The sequence below is a fragment of the Thunnus thynnus genome, chromosome 15 (genome assembly GCF_963924715.1).
Source record: "Thunnus thynnus chromosome 15, fThuThy2.1, whole genome shotgun sequence".
Lineage (NCBI taxonomy): Eukaryota > Metazoa > Chordata > Actinopteri > Scombriformes > Scombridae > Thunnus > Thunnus thynnus.
This window is the reverse complement of record NC_089531.1, coordinates 9,833,657-9,851,077: the sequence shown is the minus strand read 5'-3', so window position 1 is coordinate 9,851,077 and position 17,421 is coordinate 9,833,657. Positions and strand designations below refer to the sequence as shown.

Here is a 17,421-nt window from a genome sequence, read left to right as displayed (position 1 = left end):
CAGCTGTATCTACTAAATTTTGGTTGTAAACTATCATGTTGAAAATCTTAGATCAATAGAAATGATATGAAAGACAGCTTAGCTGGAAGAATGAGACAACAGAAACTGATGTGACGCCATCAGTTACGTCCTTCCGCTAAAGGATAAACAATCCGCCAAGAGTGGAGTTTCGTTCTGACAAATGATCTTTGGCTGGGTGCAGATGCCAGCTTGCAGCGAGCACACAAACCCAACAACAGACTAGTTTAATTTGATTATCTTGATTAACCGGTGCAAGCAATGGTAAGTAGAGCAGTGCTGCAACACAGTCGAGCTCAGGAAAGAAAGGATCAGCATTTGATGGGGTTTATTTTAGCCAATAGCGATCCATTAAAACATGTCTGGATCGTCCCCAATACAGATTCTTAGGAATTGATTTGGGACATTTCTAGTCACTGTGATCAATCATTATGTTGCTGGTATGTTAAAGATGAAACTGACCTATTTACTTAAAATAGATCAGGTCCAGAAGAAATTGAATCTGTGTTTTTGGCTTAAAAGGAATTATAAAACTTTCATATACATGTATTTTTTACTAAAGGGGTCTCCCAGGTCTCATACTGCCCTCTGCAACATCTGGCTTCAGAGAAGCTCTCACGGCTGTGTATGTTTTTGTTGTTAGAAAGCAAGAAATCACGCAAAGCTGAGCTGTCCAGATCCGCACCTGGAACACGGTATACAGCCCCGAAGACCCAGCTGTCGGGCCCCTCCACTCTGAACCCCTCTCTGCTCTGGGAGACGTCGATGACTCACACATCAACAAGGCTTTTTCCACCAGCGTCTCGCCTAAAAACAAACAGTACAAACGTCCTCTCATTTGTGAGGAGAGCCTGTGCTGACCATTCCAAAAATAAAAACGGTCTTACGTAACTTCACCGCCTGCTAAAACGGCCCCACCTTTGCTTTCAGTAAGAGCTCTCTGGGTGGTTTTGGCTCAGCCTCTCTAGGGTACACATCCATCTAATAATAATGAAGGTGGCTTTGGCTAAACAAGCTCACAAATACTCAAATTCCCCTGCTACTGCAGCCAAAAACACAACCACACCACAGCAGAAATCCGCGTCCCCACAGCAACGAGAGCGGCCTGCTTTCAAAGAGACAAGGATGTTTTCAACCCAAACAAACACAACCTGCTCCCAAAAAAAAAAAAAAAAAAAAAAAAGTGGTACGCTCCGACTGTGAGAAACATCATGCACCTCGGCAGCAGGGCCGGTGTGAAAATTAGGGCCGTACCACTGCAACGCGTGTCCCGGGGTGGTTCGCAGAATGGGTGAACCAGCACACTCATTTGGCCTCATTTCACATGGTTAAATATAGAAAATAATTATAGTAATGACGATAATGAGGACCTGATGACTTTTACGAGCCGTTCCTCTGAGTGCGGCCTGCTGCGGGTGAGAGCCAGTTCAAATAAATGGGCCGTGTGAAGGGCTCTGGGTAGGAAGGGCTCATGGGAAGCGGTTCAGAGCTCAGAGTACATGGTAATTTCTTCATTTGGACAGTTTTCAGGAAGGCTGACCCACTGATTACAGCCTCTTTATAAGCCCTGCCAGTGGCAGTGTATTAACATAATTACACAGCAGGCTCGGTGGAACTTCACCTCCTCTATTTCTGAAAAATTCTTGTGGAAAAAGCAGCATGTCACAAGTTTTTCATTTTAATACTCAGCACACAGAGAGGCATGATCCAACACATTCATAACCACTTCACACTGATTGATTGATGTCTTATGTAAGCAGTTGTAAATCAATACATACAACTATGTTAGAGTGGCGTGACGAGAGTTGTAACTAACTATAATCAATCAAAAGCTTATTCTAGCCTTGTGATCATCTGACATTGATTGGTTACATCATAGTTTACGTTTCTCGCCAGCACAGATCAGAGCATAGATTTGTTGGATAATTTGTTTGCTGGCATCATTTTGTTTTGTGACCAATTGTTATTTATCTCTTTTCCTTTAACCACAAGATGCAGCATATAAAGTTCCTCCGAACTGGTACACGTAGGTCTATTCATTCTGCCAAATACTGCATAAAAGACTATTGTATCCAAAGTATAAATACAACACCCACCACCTTCCTCATCACATTTGTGATTCACGAGCTGCAGCATTGCGAGGAAATCTCCACACCCTAAAACATCTAAACAGCAACGGCATGACAACTGTACTTCAACAGGATACTATGTGCAATGTTGCGTCTAACCACACTGCAAGCTGTGACAACCGCCAAACGCTCAAAACATCTCAGTTTGAGAGCTGACATATATGTTTAGTCAGTGAATATGTCTGACTAAAACTGTGTCATAATCATGGAATTTCCCTGAAAATAAAGCAAAAAAAAGGATAAATCTTCTTTAGAGATAAGTGTCAAATCTCAACACTTTCACAGTTCTCATCTTGCTGCTTGTGTTTGGGCAAAATTTAAATATGCACATATTTCTATATATTAGCAAAAATGGCTAATAAGCTACGACAGCTTCCTCTGTTTTAGACTCACCGCAATTCTCTGTTCCCTAAAATGTTAGCACTTGCTATTCATGTGTCAAAGTTTACCAAAGTTGAACTTGACACAAAAAAAAAAGGCAAATCCACTCATCACAGTGATACCATTGGAATAATTTTATTTATTATATCTTTTATTTTTCGGCTCATTGTTTTGGCTTCCATCTGTAACATAACCATTTTCATTCACTCTCAGCAGACAGCTGTTTTCACCCAAAAAGGCTCTAAAAACCAACTGTACGCTACCTGCCCGGCATCAAACGACAAACAGACAAAGTTAGCGATTAGCTGGTGAATATTATGAGGCTTTGATAGCAACTACAAAGTCAGTAATTTGCCTTGGGAGTCAGTAGAGAGCAAAACATTGCTAAAATGAGAGTGAATATATCTGCATACATTCATCCGGTGGCCCAAAACACAACTCCAAAAGAATGCTTATGCTGCTCTGTAGTGTAAATATGTTGTTGTTTGCTATCAAGTTTGCAATTATCAGCGAAAAAGGTGATTGTGTCTGTATTATGTTGTGTTTTACCCATTTCCTGCTGCCTGTAAGTGGCCGAAACAAATCAGTTAACACAGGTTAACACAGTATGGGTAGTGAAACTCACGTATCGTATTGGCAGTGTATCAAAACACTCCAGATAATACCCTCCTTACTCCTTTCATTCCTGTCATGGATACAACAGGCGGAGTCATTTCACCATTGTGACTTTGGACTTTTGTTGAATTACACACTAAAGCCAATGACACGTCAACCTCTGTTAAATACAGCTGTAAGAAATTCAGATGAATTACGTGGGCAGGATACAAGTGCAACACTGTGCTGTATGCCAGTTGATTAAGTCACAGGAAGTGGATTTGAGTAACTTCTCGGGTTAAAATTACCGTTGTACTTCAGCTCCTCCTCACTCTGTCCATTCATCATAGTTACTTTATTTTTTTACTGTCCCATAAAATACAAGGTAACCTGACATGACACCCTCCGCTCCTCTGTTTCCATCCCACTCCTTAGCCTGCAGTACTTCCTGAAGAACCCAAAACGATCCAGGCTACGACCGACCTAGTCTTATCATTTCACATCTCGGACTCCCTCGCTCTGCTCCTGAACACCAAGTACAACCTATAATTAGCCGTGAAAGCCACACTGGAGATATTCTCTCAAAAGTGTATCAAATTCTGTGAACTGGAAGGGCTGCTAGGGGAGCATATTGTGCAACGTTGCCTCTCATATTCTGCCAAGTCATTCCAGGACTATCTGAATGGTGTGAAGCAGCACGAAGAGAAAGTGTCCTTCAAACTTATGGTTAGCATCCACAGTGCTGAAATATCTGTGAGCAAAGCCATGAATCACTGCAAGCTGACACTGACCTCTGACCTGAAAAAACTAATTTACTGCACCTACAAGAGTCACGGATGCATCAGCAACAAAAAAACAGCAGTATGGATGGTATTCATGGGGCTCCGGCCAAAAAGCGCTCAGTTTTGGCAGAGGAGAGAGGTGGATTATTTCCAGCTCGGTGTTGATGCCAAATGAGGGTACATGAGGGCGTCTCAGTAGCCCCCAGAGACACAAACTAATCCCTCCAGGGGGGTATCAGCCAAGATGTGAAATATGTTTCATGGTATCTTTGCAGGGCCACATTGCATGGTTTTACATATAGGAATACCCAATGAGATGGAGATTCACTCCAGTGTCCCCCCAATTTCACGGGAAGCAAAGATCTCACAGACACAATAAGACAAACAACCGCGCATGTCGTCTTCCCCCTTTAAAACATGAAGGCTATCTTTCAGATAAAGGGAGAATCTTTTGTTTATTGGAGGGAAAGATCACATTTTTAACACTTTAGCCCTGCTAGAAATAGCTACTGCTGATGTGCAACACATTTTGCTTTCTGTTTTTAGTTCTAGATAACTGGTGAGAGGTTGAATATGTGACTAATATTTCTTTTCTCGATAAATCATTTGTCTAAAAATAGTGAAACATTTCTGTTGTGATTCCTTAAGAGCCCACAGTGATGTCTTCAAAGATTACGTTTTTTTCTGATCAGCAGTCCAAACCACAAATGTATGACACAGAAAAGCTTCCAACTCCTCAAATTTGGGATGCAAGTATGTGCCATTTCTGCAGATTCTTTCCACAATCAATCGATTCATTGCTTGGTCTATAAAATGTTAAAAAAATAACCATCAAAAGTCCAAAGTGACGTCTTCAAAATGTCTTATTTTGTCTGACAAACAGTCCAAAACCCAAAGTTATTCAATTTACAATGATATAAAACAGAGAAAAAGCAGCAAATTATGACATTTTTTTAAGCTGGAACCAGAGAATATATGGAATGTTTGTTTATCAAAATAATTACAATTATTTTTTCTTTAATTGTTTTATCTACATGTGACATCTTGCTGATTTACTTCCTGCAGGTACACTGAAGTTTAATGACAGAAAAAATCTCAGATTATCCAAAATATCAACAGTAAACATCAGATATTCGTGTCATTTGAAGGGATTCCTTCTTTTTTATTTTTCACCACAAACATTCAACAGGAAAAAATCCAATTTCTCCACCAACAGTAGCCTAAGTGAACCACAACAATGCTGCTACCACTCTTCTTCTGCACAACAGATGAATACACTGAGCTCATAGCTGCTCTGTTAAAGCTGCTGAAAGGCATTATGGAAAATGTTGAGTAACACATTACAGCAGAAGAAAGAAAGTGGGTACACCAAAAAGAATACTTAAACATTCTTAAAATATCTTAAGGAAATGAATAAAGATGGATAAGTAACAGATTTGAAGTATGTGACAGAGGATTTTTCCTCAGTCAGGGTCAGAAATCAGGATTACAGTGAACTGACTTGGAATCAATTTCAAGTATCTGTTGAGTCACTTTTGAGTTGTAGGGCTCTGAATGGATCATTTTGTCTATAAAATGTCATAAAACAGTTAAAAATGCCCATGTAGGTCTTCAGTTTACTATCAAAAACTGTATATGACAAAGAAAAGCAGCAACAGCTAACATTTAAAGGTGCAGTGTGTAGAATTTAGTGGCGTCTAGCAGAACAGACTCGGCAGAAATGGAATATAATATTCATAATTATGTTTTCATTAGTGTATAATCACCTGAAAATAAGAATCGTTGTGTTTTCGTTATCTTAGAATGAGCCCTTTATATCTACATAGGGAGCGGGTCGTCTTCCACGTAGCCCGCCGTGTTGCATCACCTAAAAAGTAGCCCAGAACAGACAAACCAAACACTGTTTTTACGTTTTTTTACGAGTTTCGCGGCCACCGTAGGTTCTCCTACAAGCTCGGAAGGGGAGGGGTACTCGGTTGATCTGCGAACTCACCGCTAGATGTCACTAAATCTTACGCACTGCTCCTTTAAGAAGCTGGAACCAGACGATGACTAAATGTTTTCACATTATCTGTTATCAAAATAGTTGCTGAATAACTTTCTGCCGGTCATCTAATCAGTTAAATCGACTTATGGTTTCACTTCTGAGATGCACGTACACGGCTACATCACATGATCAGCCATCTAACAGTAGTCACTGATCTACCTGCTGGTTTATGACGCGCACAAGACCTGCAGCACACCAAAACTAAATTGCTGACCAATCTCCAAACAAATCACAAACAACTAAGTATGTGCTGCTGTTGTATTTAACACTTTTCTTCCCCGGTGTTCCCAGCTATCAAGCCTCCTCTTATCTGCTGTGAGGACAGAGTCTCCACAGGGTTGAACCGAGCTGACAGGAGCCCGATACGTCTTTGAGAGATGACCCTGCAAAATAGTTGGCATTCTTCAGGGGAGGGAAGGGGAGTCAAGAATTATTTCCGCTAAAAGGTCAAACATGGAAATGATTATATGCATTGTTGCTGATGTTGGGCAGTCTCTCTCTCTCTCTCTCTCTCTGTTTTTTTGGGGAGGGGGGGGGACTGAAATGAGCACACAATGTAGTCTGTCTCCCCGCTGACCGTTTTCAAATGTTAATGGCTGGCTCACGGTGCGAGGGCTCAGCAGGGGGGTGGAGGGACCGCTATTCATGGTCGCTGGGGGAGAAGCTCTTCACGCTCACTGAAAATCTTGCACAGGAGTAAACTTGGGGCAAAGAGACAAGAAATTCACCACTGAGAACGGCAAAAACTCCAAAACATCACAGCATGATAATAAGAAAAGTTTTTAAACAGGCCGTGGGATATATCAAACGAATAAAATTACAAGGTAGAAAAAGCCATTTCCGTGTAAAACTCACAGAGGATTCACGAAAGGGTGATCATTACGTGCAGGTTTTCTCTGAATAAACTCCGTTCCTCTTTCAGGAGAATACAAATGTCTCTTTCTAGAAGTGTTTCTCTTTCCACACAATGCAATCCCTGCACAACCGAACACGCACACAAGCACAGAAAAGAAAAGACTCTGGTATCCCGGTGAAAGCCACTGCCAGACTCATTAACAATGTAAAGGGGCACCTTGAAACAATCATGTGCATCTTCTGAACAACCTTCCCATGCACATGCCTGGAATGCTCTCATTCTCACGGGGCGCTCCTCGACCTCTCAGGCTCCCATCCCCCCCACCACCACCTCCCCATATACATCCAACTCTGTTTGCCCTCTCGTTCCCCCCACAACTTCCTCTCCCTTTCATTTTCTGCAGGCCCTTTCAGCATCAGAGATCCTCCTCCTCCCTCCCTCCCTCTCAGAACAATGTCTGCTTCGCTCTCCTCCAGCTCCCTTGCTGTTGGACCAGTGCCTGGAACCTGAACCCATAAAAAAGAAACACTGAGGAAAACACGCACACACACACACATATTGGCCAGAATATGGGTTCACCTAATCACTCTTCACTGTGGTTGTGAAGCTATTTCTGCAATGGTTACATCAGCTATGAAAGAATGAGTTAAAAGGTTGTGGAAGTCTCCGAGCGAGTGTGTGCGTAAGAAGGATTTTTTCCTTATTCTGCACCAGAAAAGTTATGTCTGAACACTTCAAACTGCCTCAGGTATCATCTCTTTCTTTCTTTGTCTGTCAGGCTCTTTCTCCTCAGAAATCCCTGGGCCTCACTGACGCTGTAAGAGATCCATCTGTGTGCGGCCCCATCAGAGGGATTATACGCATTAGGTGACCTATGGAAGACAAGCCTTCCCTTCACACCTGAACACCTGTTGGAAACCATCTCTGATGTCAGAGAGGAGGGCAGCGTCTGGCCAGACTGTGGCCACCTCACCTCGGGGCATGCGAGCGGGCGCCAACCGACCTCGTTAAGCTTCTGTTGAAACATTACCACTCTGTGAGGAAAGAAGTACTTAATATAGCTGTAAATAATTCATTGCAGCTGAGATCAAGAGCGAACGCAGAGATTTGAGAGGGGACACAGTCAACTTTGCAACTATTTCACAAATCTAAAACAGACAGCTGACCTGCAGGAAACTCAATAAACACAGCAGTTACGCTGACGCAAAATGTGTCATCTAACGAGGGGACAAGGCCTCCTTGGTTGCCTGATTTCCCACCTTCCTTCTCGCTTCCTGCCACCCTCCTTTCCTGTGGCAGTGTTACATAATGCAGATATGTTTATCATAAGCAAAGAGCCCTGGCTACATAGTTTCTACGCTCTCACTATCTTGCCTGAATGCGATAGGGAGGAAAGAGTCAAACAAAAGAAGTGGAAATGCAGTTTTACGTCAGAGAGGTTGCGCACTGTGCCGATTTAATCTCCACAAACAGATAAGAGCTTGGACACGCTGGTGTTGATCAGATTTGTCAATATCCACTGATCAATTTCCTTGTTTAGGATGAAGGCAGTGACCAAGGAGACCTGGTAACAAGTGTTTCCTCCCTAAGATCACTGGCCCAAACCATCACCATAACCCTTCACTCTGTTCCTGCTCTCTCCGCTCTGTGAACTGTATACTTAACAGGACAATGAGTCAGTTAGGACCATGACGCACATACACAGCGCGCACGCCCACCAATCACAACCAAACCCTCCTAAACAGTGAGACCAGGCCCAGTAGACGCTGAGGGACGGGGAGGAAAAGAAACCAAAATTGCACTTGAACTGTGTCAAGTCCAGAGTCTGAGCCAAACTCCTGGCAAGCAACAACTTCACACTTCAGAAAACAGCCAGTGAAAAGCTGGAGCCACTGCCCTAAAAAACCCTGAATCATCCAAATATTTCGCACAGCTTTGCATGAGGGAGCACAGTTTTTGCTTCCCTAATATGGTGAGACACAAGTACACGTTGCTAATGATGAATGAAACAAAGCAGGGAGATGATACTCTCTTGCTAAAACGCTCTATGTTCCCTAAATAGTGTTAAAAGCTCAAAATCATTTACACAGCTGGAGTCCAGAGAGGTGAAGGATCATCTTCCCGCTATCTGTGTCCAAGTAAAGTCCAGAAAATTAACCGAATTGAAGTTCAAATCACATCACAAGTCAATCCAAAGCTCCCTGGGCTTCATATGATGCTGACAACAAGCTGTAACATCTCAGCAGGCTGTCATCACAAGATAAACCCGAGTGACTGACAGCGAAAGACAAGACAAAGACCCTGATTGGCTTGCGGAGTCAAAACACAGTCTGAGAGTTCCCATAGGCCACAATAAACAAGGCACCCAGCAGATATCATAAGGACATGATTCATTTTTAAGTGAAAGTGTCAGTTAGAGGGTAATATGATAATATACGTGAAACAAGGCGGTATAAAGAGGATTGTTGTATCAGTGTGATCTTGTTCTGTTAGGCATTTAATTCAATGGATAATCCAAAAAACAAACACACCTGTCTGGTTATTTTATCCATAAAACAGCTACTCAATTGAGCTTCAAGTATAAAGTAAGTACTACATCTCAATATTACACAGAAATAGACAGAAAATCACTGTAGGGCAACTATTTTAATAATTGAATAGTCGTTTAAATCATTGTTTCAGCAAAACTGGGCTGGTTCCAGCTACTCAGATTTAAGGATTTAATGTTTTTCTTTGTCATACATGACAGTAAACTGAACATCTTGTGGTTTTAAACTCTTGGTCTGATAAAAACAAGACATTTGAAGACGTCACCTTGGACTGTGGGAAATTTTAATCTGCTGTTTATCACTATTTTCTGACATTTCATAGACAAAACGATTCATTGTTGATAAAAACTAATCGTTTGCTGCAGTCCTGTGTGATATAACACTACATACTGTGTGTCACAATATCAGATCTTATCCATATTACCCAACCCTAACCTCAGCTAAGGTTACAAACATCTATAAAATGTAAGAAAAGAGTGAAAAATGCCTGTTACGGTGCCCTAAAGCAAAAAAGTAACATCTTTAAATTGCTATGAACAGCTCAAAAGATATTCAGTTTACTGTCATAGCAAATCTTTTTGCTATGAAAATATGACTAAAATCGATTGGCAAAAGATCTTTCGGTTAAATAAATCAATAGCCAAACAATAGAGAAGCAAGAGAGGTCAGTGAAGAAGCACAGGCAAGTGCCCATGTGTTTTTTATATACCTGCTACTTGCTCATTTGACGTTTTTTTCGGGCTTTGTCAGCAGCAGGGATAGTGGAGGGAGACTCTAAGCTCAAACGATGAAATGAGTAAACAACATAACAGTATTTCGGTCTCTATGTATACTTCTTTTAAAAAGGTGGTGCACAGGGGAATGGGGGGATAGTTGCATTTTCACGTATATTTACGTCCCTGTGATTGTAATAAACGTACAGATACAGGTGAGACATTAAAATAAGTCTCTGTAGCCTCAGAAAAACACACATTAGAAGACACACATATCAACTAGAAACATCTCTCAAAAAAAAAAAAACCTGACAGCGTCCTTATTTCACCGCTTCTGTTAAGTGCAGTTTCACTTTTAATCATCCCGAAAGCTTTCATATAAGTAATTAAACAAGGTGTTAAAGTTTTAGAAAGCTCACCCACTCTTCTGACAAAAAAAAAAGCAGCTCTGTTGTAATGTCTCCCAGCTTTACAACAGTCCAACCTGAGTCCGTTTGACTTACTTTGTATTTCATCTTTGCAGCAGCTCTTCTCTCTCTCTCTCTGTGTGACTCCAGAAACAAAAATAAAAAAGGGTGAGGAAAATATCCGCTTTATCGCACCAAAGAGGCGCACATCTGAATATCTGCGGACTGAAGTGTTTTCTGTGCGGTTAACAAGCCATCCAGAGTCTTCATAGACGGAGAAAACACTCAGGCAATAATCTCTGAGATCCAGACAGCTTCTCTCTACTCCTCTCTACCATCAGAGCCAGTCCTCAACACATTCACGGTCTACCTGCATTTGCATAACGAGCCGCTGATTGGTCGAAAGAAACACTAACTCCGCCCCTTCTGTCTTCCCTCCTCCCATAGTTCTCCTGCAAGTGACGTCATAAGTACGATGAACAACAGTAGATTAGATCATCAGCAGAAAATGTGGATGTCGGTAACTCCAGAAACATCTATGCAATTATTCTTCTTTTTGGTCGTCATGTAATCAATGCCTCTGATGTGAATCATCGTTTTAAATTCTCATATTGTCATACTGTTATATTGCTACTGTGACAACAGGAGTAAAAAATCTGTAGGATATGTTGTTAATTTTCTCATTTTATTGGGAAATATGTTAATTCACAAATGTGTGTATGTTCCCTAATTCTCTTTCCCTCTTTTCTTGATTGAGTTTAAAGGATAGGTTCACAATTTTTCAAGTCAGGACCCCGAATGAACATTGAAATAGGTTTGTAATCATTCCTCCTGTTCATACTGACCATTAGAAGATCCCTTCATAATCCACTTACAATATAAGTGATGAGGAGGGGCTCCGTCTGTGCAAAAATGTATTTAAAGGTTTATCTGAAGCTAATATGAAGCTCCAGCCGTCCAAATGAGTCACATCAAGTAGATATCTTTCAACGTCACAGTCTTTTTAGTGCCAAAGTCCCTCTTGTTTGTTATTATACTTCCACCGCAGCTCAACAGGGAAACACAAAGAGGGAATTTGATGCTAAAAAAAGACTGTAAATGTGGCAGATATCCACTTGATATGACTAACTCAGACTGCTGAAGCCTCATATAAGCTTGAGATCAACTTTTAAATAGCTGTGTGGACACACTGTGGATTTTGGCCTCCATCACTTACACTGAAAGCACATTTGAAGGGGATCTTTAATCGCCAGTATGAACAGGAGGAACGATTTAGTTAGCCATCTGAAAAAAGAAAAATGAAGAAACTTATCAATTCCCAATCGCAGCTGAATCAAATCATATCGAATCGGCTTTGTATCTCAGTGTATTATCGTTACCAATCTATCTGTATTGTTTTTGTTTCGACTCATGGACGATGATTTTAGATATGTATCGAATCATCTGAGAGGGGAAAGATACACACCTCTAGTCTCGATACCAAATTTCTAAACCACAAATTTATGTATACATGGAGAAAAAACATTCACAATCACACATATCATGGTCTGATGTAGCATAAAACAGGAGAACATAACAGTCATCATGATTTCAGTTAATTTTACTGCATGTGAAGAACGCAACATTTTTGAAGGGCCATTTTTTTGAATTTTTTAAAAAACAAATAATTGGTCAAATTTAACCTGCGACACCCTCTATGTACAAATATGTATCATATGCACACATTTTTAAATAAAAAAGTTGAAATATTTCCTTTTCTCTATATACGTAAGGGTTAAATCTCCTAAGTCAACCCTTAATTCTCTTGTTCATACAAACAATGGAAATAGCAACAGATCCTTAAAACGTTATAAAAATATGCTCAATGAAGCCTCTGAGGTCAAATAAATTGCCTTCTTCTTATCTATTTCCTTATTTTTAAGATTTTTTTATGCATATAATTATTTACCATTTTTTAAAATTTATTTTAATATTTTTTTGGTTTTTCATTTAGTTATCTATTTTGTTTTTATATTATATAAATACTTATATTATGAATATGTTATCAGCACTCCTGTATTATACTGTGTACTTGTTTTGTACCTGACGTCCTATGTACTGTTATTGTTTGAATAAAGTTCTGTGAAAAAAAAGAAGAAATCATCTGTAAATTTTTCCCCATGAAACATTTATGACTGACTTGAATTGCCAAATATACATTAGGTTAAGTATGTTTAAATACTTAATTTCAGCGATTACATGTCAGGAAGTTCTTGACTTGACTTGACGATGGAGAAAAAAAAAAAAAAGAAGCTGGTTGTTTTTCTGAGAAAAGTGAACCCTGAGTATGAAGGAAGTCTGATTATGCAGCATTTCCTTCTGCACAGAGAAGTTTCCGCTGGTTCAGAAGAAAATTACAACACCACCCAGTACCTAGAGTTTTTTCTTTTACCTAGTATAAATAAAATAAGACACAAAGTGCTGTAAGCCGCCCTGCACACTTTCCTTTCCTGCAGAACTCTGGTGACCTGAATATGTAAACATCAATAACTGGCGTCAGTTTACAAGTGAGAGAAGCACGAAAACAAGACATTTGTGTTTGTTTTCAGGTGAAATCACATCTAGGTACACAAGACAGAGATGAAGGGATACAGCAAAAAAGTGAGGAAAAGGTTTGACCTGTTGTCTTGGAGCTGTATTTTCCATCACAAGACTGTTATTGCTGCTATATCACAGACATGAAATGCTCCTCAGAAACAGAGCAAAAAATCTAAATTGACTTTGAATCAATACTAAAGGGGTACTGAACTCCAAGGAAGCAATTTACTGGTCTTGACAGATCTTTTTTATAAAAACTACAAATGGCAACAACTGCTTACAACTTGGTTTGACTCAATAAACGTGAAAATTGTACCTGTAACTGGTGCAATGCATGCTTTTCAAAGACATGTATCTTGCACAAATGACCTAAATCTAAAGAATTTAAATGAGACGTATTGTGGTTTATACTGTCGTCACATATTGGCAGTAGCGGGAGAAGTTAATATAGAAGAACTACAATGTAAAATGACTTGACTATAGTAAAAAATAGAAAATCAGACGTGGGTACTTGGGTAAAAGTACCAAAATATTAGCAGCAGTGTATACTTAAATACTCATTGTGAACAGTAGTCTCTTACAGAGTGTTAGACTGTTAATAAGTTAATTGTAAGCAGGATTTTAATACTGTATCTGGTCCACACGAGTCTGTTGGGGTTTTAAAACAATGATGACTCACATGCCATGAGCTTATCATATGTCTTATAACTTCAGGGTGGCAAAGTAAGTAGTTTCTATACATAGTGGAGTCATCAAAAGAAAAAAAGGCAATGAGCTCTTGTGCCTTTTTTTGGATGACTTCATCCACTGATGTGCACCATGAACTTTGGTGTTCATGGTGGAGTAAAGTCATGATGACACAACTCAAGTAAAGTGCATGTACCTCATATTGTGATGAGTAAATGTACTTTGCTTCTCTCAGTCTCTGCATAAAGATAAATAGTCACGTCTACTCAGAGGTAAACTGCTAATGCAGCAACAGCTAAGTTAAGTTAAGTTTCAATATGCTGACATAATAATGTAGCAAAACACTTAATGACTAAGTTAGTTATGGTAACATGATATCTCCTCCTCCATGAAAACAAATCTAATGCTTTCTGTCTTTTCTTTAAAACCATGTAGTAGATTATATTACGTTATTTTAAAGGTTATTTTAAGTGCTCACCCTGACCGGAATGAAGGCAGAGCTGATGATAGCAGAGATGTCACCTCCGTGCACCCGACTCGGTGTCTAATCGAGGTGACAAAAAACACCCAAGCTGATCTCTGACAATCCTTCCTCTCTCTGCAGCACCGTGATCACACCTCTTCGATGCACACGAGCCGTGTCTGTGCAGAGTATCAGCTCTGTATCTCATAAGATACAAACACAAAACAGGAAACAAGATAAGAGTCCTGGTCTGCTTACATTTTTTGCTCAAATACAGGCCCGACGTGGGTTTACCTGTTTGTTATTGAGCCCCCTGCCTGCTATCACAGCCGCTTTAAAGAGGCAGAAATCGCCTGTAATTAGCCTGCCTCTCATGTGTTTCCGAAAGCTCTAATTTGTGTCAGCTCATTTATCACAATCACAGAGACCGTAACAGCTCTCATTGTCCCTGGTGAACAGTCATATCCTCATATGAATGCCTCTTGTAAGGGCACTCAAAACACTCGTTTGTGTAATATACACCATGCCCAGCTGGAGCCCATTCTCTAGGCCACAAGTGGGTACGGGGTCTATTCTTTTCTGTGTATGGCATGTGATTATGTGCACACGAGCACCTGTTTCCTATGACAAACACAACTCATTTTCCCATCTGTTTATATCAGCGCTTGGAAGAAAACAGCCTGAAATAAGCCAAAAAAAGGCTGTTTATCCCCTTTTCACAACATTTGGCAGGATTGGATCAGTCCATTAGTGTTCAATCTCCAGTGGCGTGTCATTTCGGATGGTTTTAACTCGAGCCTGACATGCATTATCAGCTCGTTGGTAGAAATGAGAGGTTTAGATCTAGAGAGTGTCTCGTACGGAGCTCCAGCATTGCAAAAATCGTCCACGCCAGCTTGAGTTACAGCTCCAAATCCTTCTTTTGAATCTCAGTGGAGAAGTCAAACAATCAGTGGGCCGGGGGAAGATTTGTATTGGCATCTGAGCTTGAGCGGCGAGCCCCCCCCCCGGTCGCCATGACAACTGCCACCATGGCGGCAATATCCGTGGTCTCACACCTACTGTATTACATGAGCAGAAAGGCAGCCAGTCTTTATAGGTGCAGGGGTCTTTCAGAGTTATTATGGCACATTTCAGCACGGAAATAGCCGGTAATAGAGGGAGTGAAAAATGAGCCGGCCTCCTTTCATCTCCGCCAGGTGCCTGTGATGTTTGGGTTACATAAGCGCCCCTGCAGATCTGACCCCAGGTTTAACAGAGGGCAGAGCAGCCATACATCTTCCATAAGTGGAGATCACAGGGCTCTGTGAGCTACGACAGCGTTGCCTGAAGCAGAGATCCTCAGTGGACGGACAGAGGCAGGAGGTGGCGGCGGCGGCGGCGGTGGTGGTGGTGGTGGTGGTGGTGGTGGAGGAGAAGCCTGACAACAGCTCCTCTGTGCAGGCCGGACCGGAGGTGGCCCCTCACTGCTCCCTGTGAAACACTGTCCCTCAAACTCTCGCAAACCAGCTCAGGCAGATTTATGGGACCACCCCCCCTCACCCCTTCCCCCACCTCCACCTCTACCGCCACCCTTGTTGCCTAACCCCACAGCCAGTGTTCAGACAGGCGGAGGCCCCCCGCTCGTCTTCAGTGTCTCCTTCTTTGTGCCCTGTGACCTTGTGCTGCCTTGTGGCCCAGCAGCAGCAGAGAGGAATGCACTGAACACACAAGGAAAGGGAAGACGAGTGAGAAAATATAAGTCTGACACACAGTGGGGGTCATTATGTTTTTGTACCCTAAACTTTGAGTAGACGCACCGTAAAACTGTTGCTTAAAACAAAGCAGCATCTACTTGGGACCCTTCATGACAAGAAGCATGAGCACTTTAATTTATGGCTTTTTCATGTAAAGCATGTATTTCACACAAAAAACACAAAAAAATTATAGATAAATTTAAGTTAAAAACAAAAACAGCAGCATTTTGTGTAACAGAAATATAAGTATCAGTCATTTGACCCCAATACTCTTCCAAAAAAAACATTTTCTCTTTTACCAGTGGTGGTATCTAGACATGCAGATAGTTTTAGTTTTATGAGTTTAGGTTTTGAGAAATCCATTTTTTGAGATTTCTGAGACCAACCCAATACAATGGAGCTGTATTGAATTTTGTTTGTGGAGCTCAAAACACTGAAATATTACATAGAAACTGAGCAGCAACATCTGTTTTTCAGAAACAATCTCTCATTACTGCTCGCCATGAACAGCCTTCTTTACCTCCAAAGAAATCACTCCCTCATTAATCACTCACTACCTCCCTACACGCTCAATAGTTTACCCAGTTGAGATTTTGCTTACTTAGTAATAACCGTCATTTTGTGTCATCAGTTAACTGTATGGGTCACACAATTTCACATTTATAAAATGCAGCAAATTGTCTGGGAACTCTGGAAAGAGATGTTGGTGTTGATTTTTTTTTTTTTTTAGCAATTGCCAGACAAGAATGTGGACATCCAGTGCCAAAATTTTAAAAATTGTGGCTGTCAGCACTATCTGCACACTGGCAACTATGAAATGGTTATGTTTAAGGAAAGATCATGGTTATGGCAAATAAACTATGGTTGATGTTCAGCAACTAAAGTCAAGCAAAAAACTGTAAAACAGACTGGTTAAGGATAATAAAAAGATGACCATTAATAGCAGGTCTGTGACAGGATACGATCCCTGGTCTCCTGGATCAAAGTCTAACTTGCTACACACTCATCCATCACCCGACCTCCACACCTAAATCATGCACTACTTCCTGCATTGGCAGTGAACGCTGTCATCAGATGTAAACCGTGAGGTGCCGCATTGTTCAGTATGGATGTAATTCCTTGTAATACTGGGCTGCATTTTTCAATCCTGTGAACACCGCAAACCAAATCTCATTCACATTCTTTGTATGGGATGGAGGCAGAAATCTCTCATAAAACCAAAATTATCAGCATGACTCGATACCACAAAGTTAGAGAGAAACTAGTTTGGGGTTAACTGAGGCTAATTGGAATAAAAACAGACTTTTTATGGCCACAAAAAGGACTGGACACACTCTCATCCATGTGCCTGAAACAGAAAACAAAAGACAAGATGTGCTTATGCAACTGGAACAAGTCTGATCCTCCCTCAAACTCAGAACTGTTTACTTTCCCTTTTCCCATAAATGCTGGGGCATTTCTGACAAAACACTGTTGCCCTCT

The 17,421-nt window shown here is 40.9% G+C and overlaps 1 protein-coding gene across 3 annotated transcripts in view; it reads right to left on the bottom strand.

The window, feature by feature from the left end:
• nedd9 (neural precursor cell expressed, developmentally down-regulated 9) overlaps positions 1-14,376 on the bottom strand; it is a 35,171-nt gene extending 20,795 nt beyond the window's left edge. The window contains exon 1 of one of the 3 annotated variants that reach the window (XM_067612450.1): positions 14,219-14,376. Coding sequence is in view for 1 of the 3 variants with exons in the window: in XM_067612449.1 (XP_067468550.1) it covers positions 10,573-10,584 (12 nt within the window). In the remaining 2 variants the exon portion in view is untranslated. Of the gene's footprint in view, positions 1-10,572; positions 10,876-14,218 lie in introns of those variants that run through there. The other 2 variants (XM_067612451.1, XM_067612449.1) reach the window with 2 other exon arrangements.
• Between the last annotated feature and the right edge of the window lie 3,045 nt (positions 14,377-17,421).